General features: G+C 47.1%; 1 protein-coding gene across 1 annotated transcript in view; it reads right to left on the bottom strand.

The window, feature by feature from the left end:
• The window catches only part of CTIF (cap binding complex dependent translation initiation factor), a 142,743-nt gene that overhangs the window by 85,405 nt on the left and 38,412 nt on the right, over positions 1 to 18,926 (bottom strand). Inside the window, exons 5-7 of the mRNA XM_058824100.1 lie at positions 12,730 to 12,803; positions 11,795 to 11,899; positions 7,856 to 7,931 (exon numbers count right to left, since the gene is read on the bottom strand). Of these exons, the coding sequence (XP_058680083.1) occupies positions 7,856 to 7,931; positions 11,795 to 11,899; positions 12,730 to 12,803 (255 nt within the window). The remainder of the gene's footprint in view (positions 1 to 7,855; positions 7,932 to 11,794; positions 11,900 to 12,729; positions 12,804 to 18,926) is intronic.

Genomic DNA, 18,926 nt, shown 5'->3' with positions numbered 1-18,926 from the left:
CATGAAATGCCTATTGAGCTGTTATTTATACCCCAGCACAACTCCCTTTGCCCAAACCAGTTAATTCCCCAGAAAGCTGCAGTTCTCAGGACTAAAACTTCTGGACTCCTTAAAAGCAAAACAGAGCATCTTTCTTCCTCATCCTCCCAGGAACAGCTCTCTCATACTCCTACTTCTTTGTGGTCCCTGGTCATGAACCCAAAACCCAGCACTTCCAATTGGTAAGCCCAACATCCTAGTCCCAACATCTCTTTGTGTCCATCCCTCTGTCATCTCAGCCTGAGGAAAAGCTGCAAAGCCACCCACATCCCATCATTAATCTTATTTTGTGGTACAAACCAGTGGCAGGCAAACTGGGGTCCAAGGAATAGAGTCAGTCCTGCAGTGGGCAACCCATGGTGCCCATCTCCCTCCTTCTGAGGCTGGCATGTCCTTAACTTGGGGTGGGTACAACAAGGTAGGTGGGGTACAGGGACAGGTGGAAATGTAGGTGTTCAGGAGAACATCCCACCCCTGACAGGGCAGCAGCACCTCCAGAGAAAGGGGGAGCCCCTCAGCACACCTGGAACTGCTCTGGTGCGAGGAGCACCATGCCAGACTGAGCCCCGCCGGAGCATCCCATGGGAGATACACGGAGTTGAGGATTGTGTGGGCAAAGGTGGGATTTCCAGGGAGTCATTAGATGAGACATGTTTAACCTCTAGGAACCAGCTCCCCGCAAGGCTTTAGTAGCTGAGAGGGTCACACGCCCCTTTGGTTTTCACCTCATTCTGCTCAGATCCAAAATGCAGCTCACCCAAATTCAGCTCCAGGTGCAGAGAAACACCTGCAGGTTTCCCCAGGCTGGAAATGAACTCTGAGCCCGAGGTAGATACATCTGGATGAAGAGCAGCGTGCCCTGGCACAGGAGGGTGAGAGACACTGCAGAGTGGGGTTTCTGCTTGCAAAAAGCCTTTGGAAAAGCCTCATTTGCTCTTCCCAGAGCAGCGTTGCAGGGCCATGCAGCGAGGCCGCAGTGCCCTCTAGTGCTGCAAGGCTCCCCTCTGCCACCAGCCCTGTCTGTCCCCGCGGCCACCAAACACCGCCAAACTCCAGAGCTGCTGCATTAACCACCCTTGTCCCTCCCACCTTCCCTCCCTGCTCATCCCTAACCCAAACCCCTGACCAGCCAATCCAGCAGGGGTGTGAGAACATCCCAATGTCTCCTACCCTGGCAAGCACAGCAGCCTGGCCCTAATTCTGAGCAGCTGACCAGCAGCAGCACCAGGAGCCACTACAGAGCAGGATCTCTGTGCCCACCAGGGTGGGAAGAACCTGTCAGGAATTGTGAGTCAGCACAGCAACATCTGCCTGACAGCCAGAAGAGCAACACCAGCCCTGAGAAGAGAGAGCCTGTATCATTTTCCACAATCAGGAACTTGCTCTGAGCCATAATAATGATAATAATAATAACAATAATGATAAAATAACAACAACAATAACAATTTTAATAATGATAATGATGGAAATAAAAATAATAATAATAAAGTAATAATGGAAATACCAAACTTCCTGGCCATTTCTCCAGTATTTTGTTTATGCACTGAATAAGGTTATCGGGCTTATTCAAAATAAGGCTATGGTATTAGGAAATTGGATATTAGGAAAAATTTCTTAACGGAAAGGGCTGTCAGACCTTGGCACAGGCTGCCCAGGGCAGTAGTGGAATTTCTATTCCCAATCCCTGGAGGGATTTAAATGCCATGTGGATGTTGCTCTTGAGAACATGGGTCAGTGGCGGTCTTGGTAGTGCTGGGGGAATGGTTGGACTCAGTGATCTCATGGGTCTTTTCCAACTTCAATGTTTCTCTGATTCTGTGGTATGAAATACCACCATAATCTGAAAAACCCACTAGAAGATCTACCCCTTCCTGCAAGTGTGATAAAACCTTCAGGGTTTGTAACCTTCAGGGATCATAGGGACTGTGCTCTGCCAACAGAGCCCAGGCCCATGGGAACCAGGGAGGTGATGACCTGCATGGGACATTCACGGCCTTGCTCCAGGACCTCTGCAGTGCTCTGGAGATCTCCATGGCCTTGTCTGCCTTCCTTGGCAATAGTGGCCTTAAGTCTGGCATGGGAGTGATGCTGGAGGGGCTACAGGTGACCACAGCAGTTTGCCTTCTCTGCCCCACGTGATGGTCACTGTCAGCTGGGTTAAATGCAACCAAAAAAGGACCACAGAAAGGCTGTGTCTTGCTGGAAGCCATGGCAAATCAAAAGCTTTCTACTCAGGAGCAGAGCTCTGACTCCCAATACATTGTGACCTGTACTCAAGTAAGTCTTGGCTCTTTGACAGGGACTTTCCACAGTGGTTTTAGCTGTTACTGTATTGGAAAGACCCTTGGGACATGGGCTTGTCAGGCAAGAAACCTTCTCTGAAGGCCGCGCTGTGTCCACACACTGGGCAGATTCCAGCAGGACGTGGGGGCCAGGAGAAGTAATCCCCCATGTTGGGGCTCCTAGGGAGGCACCCCCACCTTTTCATACGTGGGGGACACATAAAGGACATGAGGGTTAGGCCCTGTGAGTGACAGCAGGGACACAGAGCACAAGGGGCACACTCCACATGGACCAGGCCACTCCCAGTGGGAGGGGATGCCAGGCAGAGGGATCAGCCCATACCAGATCCACCAGCACAGAGCAGTCTGTTAGGAAAGGGCCACACTGCCATGAGCTGGGAAAGAGGAGCAACCTGGGTTGCCTAACATGCTGGGTAAATGAGAACTGCCAAGCCTTGCAGGGGAGAAGGAGCAGGCAAGAGAGGAGGTGGTGAGACAGCTCCATATGGTGATAGTGAACAACACCACACCATCAAAGACCTGTCTGAGGGCACTAAAGAGACCTGTTCTCCTGCTACCACCTCCCTGGAAGGATCAGGGATCTGCAGGGTCCAGGAACAAGCCCTCACACCAGTGCTGGACACCAATCTCACCTCCTTGCCTGCAGAGCAACAGCAAAGGGATTGCTTGCCCATAACCTATCCTCTCCGCCTGGACACCTGGGTTGGCTTATCTCTCTTTAGGAACTTTCCATATCTGACCAAACCCACATGAGAACTGGTCTATCTCTGCACCCTACAGAGCTGACAGGGAAGGAACATGGGTACCTCAGATGGGAATCATTCAGCCCTTCCTAGAGCCCTACACTGAGGTGCAACAATCCATGTCCCAGTGTGTCCATGTCTCACCTGGAGCAGGAACGCCAAGTGACCAGCCCATGCACAGGTCCCACCTTTACTCACATGAACTGTATGGTCTGACTTGAAAATACTTGTCCGTGAAAAGAGGTCCCAAGGAAAATGGGCAAAGCTGCCTGTGGGTCCCTCAATTCAGGTGGTTTTCCAGCACCAGGAGAAAAGCAGCGCAACATCAAGGCTAAAGGAAGAACCTGCAGCTTGCTTGCTTTTGCTTTCAAACACAGGCATGTGTGAAAAGGAAGAGTTTAAATAACAAATCTGTTTGCCTAAGTACCTATAGGCTGAACTACAAACCGGATCAGGAATCCTGGTGCTTCTAATCCTGTTTGGACAAAATCAGGAACGCAGCAGTACTAAGAGGAATGTGAACAACGTGGAGTCTGCCTTTCTCCTAAGGAGCTTCTCCCTTGTTTCTCTTCCAACAAGGAAGCTGGATGACGACTGCAGCCAGAAGAGAAACAAGCAGTTTATTGTAACTGCAAGCATATGACAAAAAGGGTCAAGAATCAGTAAGGAAACGGAAGGAGATGAGCTGAAGGCAGTAAGATGCCAAACCAAATGATATCAATGCCATCTTCCAAGTTTATCCCATTACAACAATAAAGCCCAGTATGCCTTTCAGAAGTGCCACATTTCCCCCTCCTAAAACACAAGACAAGGAGCAGTTGGGCAGTGAAGGCACATTCCCACATTCAAAGGAGGACAAGCCCATCCCAAAGGCACGAGTTCAGCAAACTGAAAGCCAAACTCTGCAGTACACAAGTCCAGAAACCACTTGGGACACATCCCAAAACTCTCTGCTTGTGTCTAGCAGCATTTACAGCACAGCCCTGTGACATGCAGCCTCCTGTGTCCTTTGTGAGTTGCAGCAGGTTCCACAGGAAGGAGCAGGGTGGATCTTGCTCAGAAAAGCTGTGACTGCCCCTGGATCCCTGGAAGTGTCCAAGGCCAGGCTGGACAGGGCTTGGATCAACCTGGGAGAGTGGAAGGTGTCCTTGCCCATGGCAGGGGCGTTGGAAAGGGATGAGCCTTAAGTTCCCTTCCAACCCAAGCCACTCCATGATCCTATGATCTTGTGGAACATGAACTCTTGGGTCATTTTCTCTGGTAAATGTACATTTTGCCAAGGGCTTGCTTGCCAAGGACTCTGAAGACTAAATCTGGGACCAGAACACTTGCATGTGACACATCCAAGCCTGAACAACTTCCCAAGTGCCTGCCAAAGGGAGCAAAAGCAAAAGGCATTGAGTCAGCCCTCCCTGTGACGTCTTCATCATGCCAAGGTGGTTATGTGGTCTCCTTCAACGAAACAGCTGATGTGGAAATGGAGAGGATGATAAAGACTCTTTCTGCATCTGAGCTGCACCTCCCTATGCTGCAGATGCTCCCTGCTGTGCAGTAAAAAGCAGGTCTTATGAATGGAGAACACTTACCTTCAAAAGAGTAATTTTTGGCAGCATTTTGGTGAATTAGTGCCCAAATCCTACTGCAGACTCCTATGAGTAAGGAAGGATGAAGAGGTAATGGCTCATGAGCTGAGCCAAGGCAATGACCTCACGAGCTCCTGGTCATAAAGCTTTCAAAAATAAAAACCTGTTCACCAGTAAAAACAAGCACCTCAGATGAATTTTGAAAGGATGGGCCAAGAGAAAGCTCCAAATTACGAGTTGTGGAGAAGGAGTTGTGAAGCCTGTGCATGTCCACGAGATGGCAGAGCACACCATGCTGTGAGAGCATCCCTGAGGACTGGGATGCACGAATTCCAAACAAAAGAGGAGGATCTGGGGAAAGGTCACCTATTTTGCTTTGTTTATTTTTCCATCTTTTAATTGCCAAATACTCATAGGCTTTCCCTGCAATATTTTGTTAAAATACTATTGATAGTTTTCAGCAGAAAAACTCATGAATAGGGGGATATTAACACCCAGATATCCAGAATAGTCTGCTCAACCCCCAGACAACCACAATATTCTGCTTAATTAGGGACATCTCTGCATGTCTCTGTAGACACCTATACAGACCTGGATGTACACTGGAGATTAGTTCAAGATTCATGTCCTATGTCTATCACACTTTAACACCAAAGGCATGCAAATCTCCAAGCAGCCTGCAAGCAAGGCTCCCTATCTCTCTCAAACATGGTGCTTTTAACCTTTCCATGGCTGCTGAAGAACACCCAGCAGCTAAACACTTCCATCTGAATTGTGCTGGAGGATGCTTGGACCACCCCAGTTGTGCTGGAGGGTGCTTGGACTGGTTCAGTCACACTGGAGGATGCTCAGACTACCCCAGTGGAGCTGGAGGATGCTCACATTGGCCCCTCCATCTGTGCTTGCCTGCTGCAAGCAGCCCATGAGCTCTCAAACCCAGAACAGGAGTTTATGTACCACCAACCTGAAAAGCCTCTTCCTCAGGATGCAACACCCATGAATGCAACAACCCCACGGGGTGAAGGATTTTCCTTTCAGAGGCTCACACAAAGGAACATCTTCCCTTATGCCCCCCCTCCACTGCTCCACAGAGCCATTTAAAACAAGGGATCCGGAGCAGTAAACTCACTGTCAGCATTGCACGGCTGCATTCAAATCCAGTTAACGATGATATGTCAGGATTAAGCCAGCTGTCTGCAAGTATTTCACTTGTCCATGTTGAACAAGATCAACCCTCACCCAGAGCCACCTGGGTCCTAGCTCCCACAGACACATATGGCTGCCTGCACATGCCAAGGTAAGCATGTCTGCAAATCAATGCAGCACGGCACGAGTCTGCCTGAGGCACGAACAAAACATCACATCCAGCATTCCCACTAGATCTTCCAGCTTTGAGATGTCACACCAATAATTAAGCCAGATATTAATGTATATATTGGAATGAATTCATTATATTCAATGTACTCTTAGGACATGATGAAATGATAGCCAGACCAGGAGGACCTAGCTTATTTAACAGCTGTTGATTAAAACCCTCTTGAAGGTAATCAGCTCCTCGCACCAAAGATGGTTTGATTCTTCATTTCCAATTATCCCCCAGGGAAACTAACCTTATTTTGCAGAATTAATGGGGTTTGTATCAGCTGAACCTGATGTTTTTTCCCTGTGACCTAAAGTCCAGACATACCAAACATGGAAGAGACTGAGCAGGAAGCAGCTGCAGGCAGTGCTCCTCCCTGCCAAAGTCAGCTGCCCTTCTCCACTCCTTCATGCACTCAGTGCCAAATAGTTCACCCAAAAGAAACAGTAAGGCAGATTGTCACATGGTCTGCAGGATGAGCAAAGCTCTTCCTCACATGATGTGGGAGCAAGAAGCCTGGCTGCTGGAAACCGAAATGCAAGGAATTCTCAGAACTTTGGGGCTGTAAACCAAAGCTTAGAATTAAACACAAGATTTGATTTGAGACTTTGGAAAAGGCTCCCAAACTCAAGTACTAAAAGCGAGAATGTAGATTTATTGTTTAAGGCAGACACAGGCTAAGCTAAGTAGAAGAAAGTTTAGAGCTTTAGAGTTTAAGACATAGGAAAAATAAAAGTGGTTACAGAGGTGAACAAGGAGTTTAGAATGCAGTGCTGTAGGTTTGTGTATCACAACATGATTGGCTAAGAAAGCTCACACTGCAGCATAGGTCCATAAGACAAAATATTTAAGGGTTAGGTTAAAAACATAAATATCCTTGTTGGCAGTTTATTGTTTATTAGTTAATAAATCCTTAAAAGGTCTTGTAACTAGAGGTCTTGTGACCTTCTGAACCATGCAATGAAGATGCGAGCCAAACTCAGCCTTCCTGCCTATGTAAAATATTAAAAAAAAAAAATCACACCATCTAAACCTACTCAGAGGTCTCATTTCTAATTCATTCAAAATTCCCACACTTGGTGAGCTCTTGGCTCAGCACTGAAAAGGGTAACACTAACACAGCACATGAGATGTTTTCATCCTTGCCTCTAGAGGCAAAGAGGTTTCAGCAAAAACACGCTGAGCATCCTCTGAAACTTGCCTAACTTAGGGAACTCAGCTCCTTTGAGGACTAGGGCTCTGTAAAATGGAAGACTGTATGATGCTGACAAATTGACTTTTTCAACCTCTCTTCTGAACCGCAGGGTCTCATCCTGCTATTCCACAACATCCACGCTTCAGAGGTCATTTAACCAGAACTGCCAAAACTGCAAAGAGAGATCTGAGGAAAGAACAGGCTGGAGAGAACACACACATGGATTATCACTGCATGTAAACATGGGCACTGCCCAAAGGGGCAATACCTGGGTCAGCACACAGGCACTGCTGGCTTCCTGGCAGCAATTTATTTTGGAGCTGTCAGGAGGGGTTGATGCTTCACAGAATATCCTTTTCTTCAACATATGAGCCCTGTGTTCATCCACATTTATACATACATAGGTATATACTGCCCTCAGTGTTATGACCTCCCAACAAAATCTGTGTGCTAACTGCCCTTGCCCAGCACCAACACCTGAAACCACAGACACAAATCTCCATTCCAACCCCTAAGGGACCACAGCCCAGCAGCTCTCCCACTCCTGAGGAGGTTTCCTAAGGGTACAGAAGGCAGGGAAGGCTCTGCTGCTGGTCCCCACCATGGCAGGGGCAGGTGTCCTCATCACCTACCTGCCACACTGGAAGGACTTTCTCTATGTCGTTCAGGTTGATGCTGTCACCATCCTCGTACTTCCCCTTTCCAAGCCTGTGGCAAGAGGAAAACAAAACAAAAGCACGTGAAAACTCACTGGAGACACAGTTAATTTTCTATTACAGCACAAGGGGAATATCAGTTGTTGCTGCAAAGGCCTCTCATGGAAACAAAGAGGCTCTCTCTGGAGCAAGTGTGATGTGCCTCCAAAACACTCCCACGCAGGCGTAAAGCTGTTAATACAAAATTAAACGCTTTGCTCAGTCCTCTCCACCTGCACCATCTGCCACAGCTTGCAAACACTTTGGGTAGTAGCAGCAGTGAGAAAACCAAAGGCAGTCCTGAGCCCAGACCAAGCCAAACTGAAAGCACAGCCCACCTGGACAGCAGAAATGAGAGCACAAAGAGAGTAATGAAAAACGTTTCCTTTGAAGCACTGCTCATTTGCTGGTCTCCACGGGAGCTCCAGCTCCCCTGATGAGAAAGGTGTTGAAAATCAGCAAACACACACCTCAGACAGGAAGCAGCAATCAATATAAATATAAACAGACAATTTGAAAGACAAAGAAATTGGGATGAGAAGTCAAGCACTCACACACCATACATAGAATTGGCAGCTGAAGGACTTTCTTGGAGTAAGAAATGAAAAAAACAATTCAAAGATAATTACCAGTTTGGCGCAAAGAAAGATACAGAAAAAGAAAGAAATGGTCAATAATTATCATCCTTCTATGTTCACAAACAACAGAGATGGTCTTTCTTCATTATGCAAGAATGATAAAATATTTTTTTTTGTCAGTTAGAAGCAAGATACTGTTAAATAAGATACAGCAGAGACTTTGGTAACAGCAGACTCAGGTAATCAGTGCCTAGAAGTCAGAGAAAAACAGATCTTGGAATTAGAGAAAATGGGAGAAAAAAATTAAGAAAAATGGCACATGCTGAAGTACCAGGCTCAAAATCCAGCAAACTGAAGGGAAGCAATTTAATTAACCCTAATCAACTTGAGAACCCTGGTTTAGTAAAAGGTATCTCTGACCATGGCAGGGGGGCTGGACTAGGTGATCTTGAAGATCCTTTCCAACCCAAACCATTCTGTGATTCTGTATTTACTGGAAATCAGAGGTGCTCAATAATTGACTTTCCATCATAGATGAAATTCTGACTGACTTACAAAGGCAAAAAATTAGTGTGCATACACATACAGAAGCACACATCTGAAAAAATATTTATATCTATATATTCATATAGATGAGAAAAATCATGTCACACATCTGGGTACAAAGAATGCCAGCTGCAGGTGCAGAACACAAGTGTATTGTAGGAAAAGGTCATCTGAAAAGGGTGGGGACTGTCCCAGGCTGAATTTCTGATGCTGAACTGTGGCAAAAAGGCAGGGGCTGAAGAGGAGGCAGGGATTAGGGGGAAGAAGGCAGCTTTCCTCTGGAGACAGCATGGCTGAGCCCCAGCTACAGGACCACAGGCAGTGCTGGCAGCTGCGTTTCAAAGAGGCCACAGGGAAATTCCTTAGAGCACCTGAAAAACTCAAGTGATACATGTGCTTGGGAGATGCCTGGAACGAAGAGAAAATACCAGCTACAAAAGGATGTTTGATCTGGAAGAGTACAAGCAGAGCAAGAGCTAGCACTGGAAATTAAATCCAGATGAATTCAGGTCAGAAACACAGCACAGCTCCCTGCTTTTTCTAAACTGCTCCACTTGTGATTATTCAGCATGCCACCAAACAGCATCTCCCTGTAAAAGCAGGTGTCTCCTTGGAGGAAAACGCTTCACCCAACCAAAAGTCACTTGAGGTCACACAACTGGATGCAACTCCATGGCCAGCCTTGGGCAACTGATCAGACTGAGGAATAAAATGGTTCTTTTAATGTTGAAAACACACACTGAACAGCATAGTCCCTTTTTTCCCCCCTATTATTTTTTTCACTGCACAGCTAAATTTTTTAAAAAAGCTTCCCATTCAAGCAGGAGGGGAAAATGCCTAGCTAGCAGGTGGAGATTCATGGAGGCTCAGCAAGCTGAATCTCGGCACAGATTCACCACGGAGAGCTGATGAATGCACAATACAGTCAGCTTTAGAAATCAAAAAAATAAGAACAATTTTGTCTTTCTTTGTGCTTCCTCTATCCTAGCCAGGTTACTTACATGGCATGCATTTTGGAACATGCACTGTTTTATGCTGATAGCATCTGCTTAACTTTTCTGCAGATACAATAATTTTTACTCCACTTTAACAGCTGCAACATTCAGGAGTGATTAAATATCTCACCTCCACACTGCCTCCTCTACCTGTTTGCAATGTGGGCATTCACAATACATCAAGAACCAGAGGAAAAACACAACAACAACCCTGCTCCATCCTCCCTGCAGCAGCTGTCACTGACAGGATCACTTGGCAAGTGCCATCAACCATGGAGCATATTATATCTTTTTTTACAGAGGAAGCACATTATATCTTATTTTACAGAGGGCCCCTTCATCCCATTTTTCAAATTCATATGAAAAAATCGGATTGAACTTGACTAAGAGACTTTGTGACTTAGAAATTTAGTGTTGTGTTGCTCCAAATGTTCTGAAAATTGCTCTTTATAAATCTGCAGTATACCTTACAGAGCAGAAAAAAAGGTTGTCTGAGTCTTCCTGTCCCTGTATGGTACAGGAGCCTACAGCAGATGCTGAGCCTGGGCTGGTATGGGATTTCTGGCCTGGCTGGATGTTTCTAATTGTTTCCAATCAACTGTTCTAATAACAATTCTAAACTTGTCTTCTAAACAAGATGTACAGACCAGGCACATGGCACTGGCCAGTAATTTGGCAAAACCAAATTATCAGCAGAAAAATGTCTCCAAGAGAAGATTTCCATTCGTGCAAACAACATGGCAGTGATGGAACATCAGCTGCAACCCCATCTTTTAGACCTGTTCTAATTTTTTCCTTCCTCTATGCTCTGAGTGATAGCATAATTAAAACTCAATCTATAGAATCATGGAATTGTTATGGTTGGAAAAGACCTTTGGGAGCACCAAGTCCAAGCATTCCCTTGGCCCTGCCAAGGGCACCACTGACCAGTGTTCCCCAAGTGCCACATCCATATGGTTTTTAAACCTCTTCAGGGATGGCAACTCCATCCCTGCCCTGGGCAGCTGTGCCAGGCCTGGACAACCCTTTCCATGAAGAAACTGTTCCTAACATCCAACCTACACATCCCCATATGCAATGTGAGGCCTTTACCCTTATCCTGTCATTTGTTACAGGGCAGAAGAGCCCAGCTCCTACCTGGCTGCACCCTCCTGAGTGGGAGTGATTGTTTCTCCATCTGCAGAGAACCTGCAGGGAAATGGTGATTCCCATCTGGGCAACGCTGGTGAGCCACTTGGTGCAGCACACATTTACTTGGTTTGACCAACCAACAACCAGTAAGGAATCCAGAAATACCAGGGAAACCTGTGTAGGCTGTCACAACCAAAGGGAGCTGTTGAATGTTTTCACAGTTTCATGAAACACATTGATGCTCTCTCCTTCCCTGAACTCTTGCTGGGAAGAACAGTGTCATTCACAGGAACTGTAACCAGGTCAGCACCAAGCCAGGATCTTTCCTCCAATATCCAGAGATGTCTAAATTTAGAACACCAGGATCTAGGACTTGGATCCAGAGTTATTTAAACACTGAGATGTACCAGGCAATGCAAAAATACAGAGAAGAACTCTGCTCCAGCTCAGAACTGGATGACAGAGGAGCCAGACAGACTGATCATGGCACTCTCAAACTCTCTGAACAGTCCAGTGCTTCTTCCCATGTCCTCTGTGTGAGGTGTGCCACCAAGCCAGAGTTCCTAGAGCAAGGGAGAAGTTATTGACCTTCCTGGAGAGCACAGTATTGCAGACACAGCACTCACCCTTCTCTGTCTATGTGAGGCAATGGGTGTTTGGAGGTGTTTCGCAGCTTTCTGTGAAACTGGGTGAAATCTAGTTTTTCAGGCTGCAAGTCCCACGTTGCACCACTAGGAGAGAAAAACAGGGAAAAACAGAGAAAGGAAGTCCACTACTAATTAAACACCATTGAGCTGAAGAGCAGAGGGCACACTGGAGCCTGCAGACAAGGAAAGCTGGCATTTCTGGAAGCATCACTCCCTGCTGCAGAGCATGTGGATGTGAGCCTCCAAACTTCACACTCATGCATCTCTTTTCATTTTTTCTTGTTTTTTAGGTATGCTGAGGAGCTCTTGGGGCTTGATCTAAGCCTCTAATTTTGATACAGAAGACACCCTGCAAGATATACTCACTCTCTGTACCAAGAGGGTATTGCAACAGGTCCATGAAATAATGTTCTCTCTGGTCCTGCACAACCTGTCTGCTCCAGTGACTCAAGATTATGCAGATTATGCATAAAACTGGACAGGAAGGATATTTCGCTGCTTTCACTGAGACAGCAGCTGAAGTGTTCTTCCCAGCAGTTAAGAAGCCAACACATAATGGTTCCTCCAACTAATGGGAGAGTAAAATGCCAAAGCAGCAGCTCAGAGCTGACTCAAGTCTTGCCTGTGCAGTTCTGGGGTGACTACAAGTAATTGTACTGGTACTGGTTTCAGGTGTTTGGACTGCAAACCCATCCAGTGGCCGCTCCAAATCACACGGGATGCTTTAAATAGACTGTGCTTGGTGCTACAGGCTAATTGGGGATGGGGAGGAGGAGAAGCAGTGATGTCAGCCTTACCAGGGTATTCTCTGGTGCCTGGGTACCAGCAGGATGGACATACCAGCAAGGGCTAAGACAATGCATGGTCCATCCTAAAAGTCCACCCTCCCTTAAAGCAATTTAAAACCAGCTTACCTGAAGGAGTCAAAGGTGTTGGCAGCCCAGATGTCTGTGCCCAGCATGTCAAGGCTGCTCTCCTTGTTGCCATTCTAGGAGAGATGGAAAGGTGGTTACTTGTCAGGAGGCACATGGAGCTATCCTGACCAGGGCACAGCCTCTCCCACCAGCCACGGAGGTGTCTTGGCTCTGCACAAGGGATCCTGTGTTCCTGAGTGAATCCATGCAATGCAGAGACCCCTCAACTGCTGCACAAGTGCACCATGAAGGCAAGGAGTGAGTGACAGTGTCAGCCTTGGGGACACAGAGCTGTGCACAACACAGAGCAGAAAATGCACAAGCTCAGCTCTGACTCCAGCCCTGTCCTCCTGCCCCATGTCGACAAGCACGATCCACCAAAGTCCAGGGGCCAGGCAGAGATTCACAAAATCATTTAGGTTGGAAATGACCTCCAAGACTGCGTCCAACCTGTGCCTGATCCCCACCTGTCACCCAGCCCAGAGCACTGAGTGCCATATCCAGGCGTTCCTTGAACACTTCCAGGAGTGGGGACTCCACCAATGCCCTGGGCAGCCTGTTCCAAGGCTTAACAATCCTTTTCATAACAAAACTCCTCCTCATGTCCACCCTGAGCCTGCCCATGCCCAGCCTGAGGCCGTTCCCTCTGCTCCTGTTCCTGTTCCCTGGAGCACAGCCCGACCCCCCCGGCTGTCCCCTCCTGTCAGGAGCTGTGCAGAGCCACAAGGGCCCCCTGAGCCTCCTTTGCTCCAGGCTCAGCCCCTGACCAGCTCCCTCAGCCTCTCCTGGGGCTCCAGCCCCTTCCCAGCTCCGTTCCCTGCCCTGGACACGCTCCAGCCCCTCGGTGTCTCTCTTGTGCTGAGGGCCCAGAGCTGTCCCCAGCACTGGAGCTGCCTCAGCAGGGCCGGCACAGGGACAGGCCCTGCCCTGGGGCTGTGTCACAGCCTGGCTGGGACAGCCCAGGGGCCATTGGCCTCCTGCCCCCCTGGGCACCCTGGGCTCGTGTCCAGCCCCTGGCACCAGCACCCCCAGGGCCCTTCCCCATGGGCATTATAAGGAATCTCCAGCCAGATGTGAGACACCTTGAATCTTCCTGTGCAGGTAGCTGCTTTTGTCAAAATGGACAACCCAAAGCACGATCATCGAAAGCAAAGACCTCACATGTGTTACTCAAAGCCCCTTCACAGTCATCAACCCTCACATGCCCTCCCTGCACAAAGAGGGCTGCCCCCTCCACCCTTTACAGGTGAAGTAAAGCAGGTTGGATTTTGCCATTCTAAGACCATTCAAGAAATCAGACTTGACTCAGTCTGGACGGATTGAATGCATTGCAAATTAGGAGTCCATATTAACCAATTTTCCCCTCAACATTTCTTGTTCAGATTACTCATAATCTTGCACATATTCAGACTATTTAAGCAACTCAGTCCAAATGGTCCCACTCCGGCAAAATACATGCTAGAGAATGTGGATTCCATCTCTCCCCGTCATAAACCTTCTGTCATTTTTAAGTATTATTAATATTAACCAAGACATTATAAACTCACAAAAAAATGTGACCATTTCTTAATGAAGTCCCAGAGCTCAATCTGCTCACAAATTGAGCAACACTTTCCCAGCCAATGTCAGGACGCATGTCCTTAGTGAACAGATGGTTACATTCTGCAGTCATTTCCAGCACAACCAATTTAAACACCAGAAACTCCAAACACAGACACACTGCTCCCTTTTTAGTCTCCTCCAAGGGGTTTATGGATTATGATTTTAACCCCTGGGGATCTGCAAGTTGACATGTCTCTGCTCAGAAACAAATCACCAGAAATACATAACTCCCGTGATAAGTTACAGAAGAAGATGAGCTTTTTATTTTAGGCAAATGTAAGCACGATTTTCTCCCACTAAGGAGAGGAATTAGTTTCTTAAATCCTTATAAGCATCCAAATGCAGTATAATGGAAGCACACATGTGCAGGTTATCACAGCTTATACACAAAGAAGAGACAAATCCATTTCAGGTGGTGAGGAGGTCAGGCAGGTCCGAGGCAGCAGCTGGACACTCTCACCCAGACCTGGTCCTCCTAGAAGATGTCCCATAACCTCTTGGAGACACTCCAAGCATCAGCCAGACTCCACAAAATGGTGCCAAAAAGAGCCTAGTGATAGTACACCTTGTCATTAAGTCCTGAGTCACTGTGGCCATTTCAAGACACCCTTCTGGTCCTCTATGACCTGTCTTTAGAACCAGTCTCTGTGTCAGCTCACAGGACAGGGAGCAGCCTTGCAACCCTGGGCTGCAGGGAGCTTACTAAAATGCTCACAGCACAATGCCAAGACTTAATAATAAGACTTCAAAAAGCCAATTCTCAAATCCAGGTATAAAAAAAGATTAAAAATGGCATGTATTTAAGAAAAGCAGTGACTTGCTGTCAGTCCCCCCAGGACTGCAATTATAACCATCAGCAATTTTAACATGAAGCTCCCAGTGACCCAACCCTCAGCTTTAGATAATCTTTTTCACTGAGAAGGAGTTAGTACAGCTGAAAATTAATTAATTCACTCGGAATGATAATTGAGAGAGACGCTTTCACGAGTAACACCAGTACTTGAGAGATGAGACATCCAGTAAATCAGATCCTGCACACAATCTGGTTTAAATGTACATCCACAACCTCTGTCCTCCTGCCCCTGTGAGCACACATGACCTCCATCCACTGCTGCCCAGTCCCTGGAGCTGCCCACACAAACAGGGACGGGCCCACGTGGACTCTGGCTGTTTACCATGCATGCAGCTTCAGCAAATTCCCCACAAAGTCAGCATTTGCATGCACACAGCAGCTTTAGAAAGCCCGGCTCAGCGTCCCACCTCTCGCTGCTCCTCATTACCATCCTCCAGAAAACAAGCAGGAAATCATGCCCTTTGCTGCACAACTGCAACCAGGTTAAATCATCACTGCACACAGAACAACACCAAGTTGCCGCCTGGGTCCCTGCTATAAATTCAGAGATTATCCTGTGCTATGTATTACTTAAGCATTTTTCAGTTCTGAGCTTGAGGAGCTTCCCCCACTTTTCCTCCTTCTCAGCTGCCTACAACCCCTGGCTGCACTTTGGTAGAAAATAAAAAAAGATGAGATAGATACTGAACTGTCTGAAAAGGCTCCAATTCAGGGCTTCCTTGTTGAAAACTGCAAGTTGTCATGTGAAAAATACAGGCAAAAATATAGAAATTTTGAGGAAGACAGTATTACCCCTGCTCAAAGAGGTAAGGATATGTTGAGTCTCATTCCCCACCAGAAAGGACCATCACTTTCCAGACACAACCTGGTTCTCTGGGTCCTCTCCCACCACAGCATGACTCAGAAGAAAAGCTATTTCCTCAAGATCTTCAGGAGGATGAAATGGATGAATGGACCAGGACTTTGACCACTGCTTCCAAACCTCAGAGTCTGCCATCCACTTCTGGCACAAGTGGTGCTGACATGTGCATAAAGGAGAGCAACTCCAAGAGAAGACAGGGCATAGGCTGACTGAAGCTAACAGGAATTGTCCCTTGTCTCAGTTCAAGGCGTAGATGGACCTATACCCATATAAAAAGTTAATTCTTAAAGTCTTTTGCAGGGTAGGAAGGTGACTTCCCATACAGCCCTGCAGACAGCTCACACAGAAAGCAGCTGGACTTAAGGTCACCATTTAACACCATCAATGTGCGGCGCACTCATCCTTCAACTTCTAATGAAGACCTGACAGCAAATAATTACAGACATCTCTTGATTTCTCAAAACTGAAATACTCCAAGACTTCAAATACTGAAAAAACCCCTGATTTCCTTTGCACTTAACCAGCTGACTAGGGACTTCTTTCCCAAAGCTAAGGCAACCAGCACACCTCAGTGGGTCACACACCATGAGTGAATTAAACAGGTCTCTGCAGTGCCCTTCCCAGCTGACATGCACCCACACTTTGTGTGACACAAACCACAAACAGGCGTGAGGGGGATGCCTCCAAGAAGCAGCAAGCAGGGGACACAGCTCCAGCACCTCCACCAGGTGTACCTTGGCTGAATGCCTGAACTGGCTGCTTCTCCTGTGGCTGCCAGACCTGGATCCAGAGCCCTGCCTGGAGCTCGACCCCAGCCGGGATCCTGTGCTCCCACTGCTGCTGTGATCCCACTCTTCCTGAAAACAACAAAACAGGTTGCTTTAGTCAAGGGCCACTCCATCCCACACGCTCCAAAACCACCGACCTGACGGAACAGGGGGGCTCCAGCTCCCAGGCCACTCGTGCCTGCACCTACAAAACCATGCCCATGACCAGCATCCTGACTGTGGGGCTTCCTCTGACTCCTTTAACATGCTCTATTTACAGATTGCAAAGGGATGACACTGTGGGAATCTCTAATGAGGGTAAGATCTGGCCCTAGTGCTCTAGTGTATGCATGGGGAAAAATAACACTTACCTTTTCTATCTTCATGAGTATTAACTGTGCATATTCACCAACCCCACATCCTGTAAAGTTGCTGAAGGGCATTTGGACAATGTCCTTAATAACACCCTTTAACTTCTGATCAGCCCTGAATTGAGCATGCAGTTGGACTGGATAATGGTTGGATACCTCCCAGCTGAAACATTCCATTCCATTCCATTCCATTCCATTCCATTCCATTCCATTCCATTCCATTCCATTCCATTCCATTCCATTCCATTCCATTCCATTCCATTCCATTCCCCTTCCAGGCCCAAATAAACTTCTCAGTCAGTTTCCCCACTGTTCGTCCAGTTATTCACATGGCTGAGGACTCTTGCAGTTCGACAGGAGACTCATTACACAAATAACTATTTTTGTCTCTTAAGGAGCTGTGCCTGATGTTCTCCTTTATTCTCTGCTTGTTGTGCTGTCAAGTAAACTGCAGGTTTCTTGTTCAGCCCTCAAGGCATAATGACTCATGTGAAAACCAGAATAACTCACCTGACCAGCTCTACCCAAACACCCCACAGGGTCTCTAGGGAGAAAGGTGGATATTGTCATGGCAACTGCTCCAAAAGCTTTGCTCAGAGACTGGGGAAAGACTTCTGAAGTCACCTAAAATTATTAAAACCCCATGACACCACCAAGTGCAGAATATTCAACTCTTCCAAGTAGTCTGAAATCTGGGAAATACAAAGGGAAGCCTGTGTTTTAGGACTGGTTGAGAGCTGAGAGCTTCAAGAGGGTTTCTCATGTCTCAGATGTTCTCATGGGGCTACACGAGGTCCTGCAGACACTGCCATGGGCTAAGGCAAGGGCAGAGCCACCTCAGCCTTCAAAGCCTCAAATCAAAAGGATTTACCACTCAAACTGCTTTTGAACACAACAGCCAAGTCCAGGCCACAGACCAGGTCCCAGCTCCACCACTGCCACCTGATTTGGATGAGGCAGGCAGACAACTGCACAGCAGAATCTGAACTATCTAAGGTGATGTTACCCACTGGTCCAACATGGACCTTGATGCACATGAAATATGGAAGTGTTCATCCAACACAAGGAATTGGAAGCAAAACACTCCAGTGCTGGTTTCTGCATCACTCCAGCTGGACATTCTGCACCCTACAACCCAGTAAGTTTCATGCAAGTTCAAATACATTGTGGTATTGACTTAAAAAGAGGCAATTACCTGGTTTTCAAGTTGTAGATAAATGAAAGGAAAGGTTGTGGTTATTTCCACTGACAGTTAAAGCACCTTCTTCTTCCCTTCTTACCACACCCTGACCCAAATCTCCCAATGGCTGAGAAATACCAAATGGCACAAAAGGAGTTGTTAAATTGGCATGAAGGCATAAAAACCGTGGTGGATGTCAGGCAGATCACTTCAGGAAGGCCTGGAGAAGAGCCAACCTTGGAGGATCCTGAGAAGTGAGAAATACCTCCTTTGACATGGGAAATATGTGCACCAGCTGAAAAGGTGGTTGGGAGAAATGCACCCTCATGCTTGATGTTTGAAGGATTAATTGTATCCTCCACACTCAACATCTTGTTCACATACACACACAAGATTTCTGTGCCAAATGCTGCAGGTCAGCACATGCACCTTTTGCTTGGAAAGACACACTGAAAATAAAAATTGTTCATTAATATTCAGTAGACCTATCTTTTAGGAGTGGTTTTCTGCAGACAATCCAAGATGTTGCAAATTCCAGAAACGCAGCTGTTGTGAGAAACAA

The sequence above is a fragment of the Ammospiza caudacuta genome, chromosome Z, assembly GCF_027887145.1.
Source record: "Ammospiza caudacuta isolate bAmmCau1 chromosome Z, bAmmCau1.pri, whole genome shotgun sequence".
Lineage (NCBI taxonomy): Eukaryota > Metazoa > Chordata > Aves > Passeriformes > Passerellidae > Ammospiza > Ammospiza caudacuta.
This window is presented reverse-complemented; position numbering and strand designations above follow the sequence as displayed.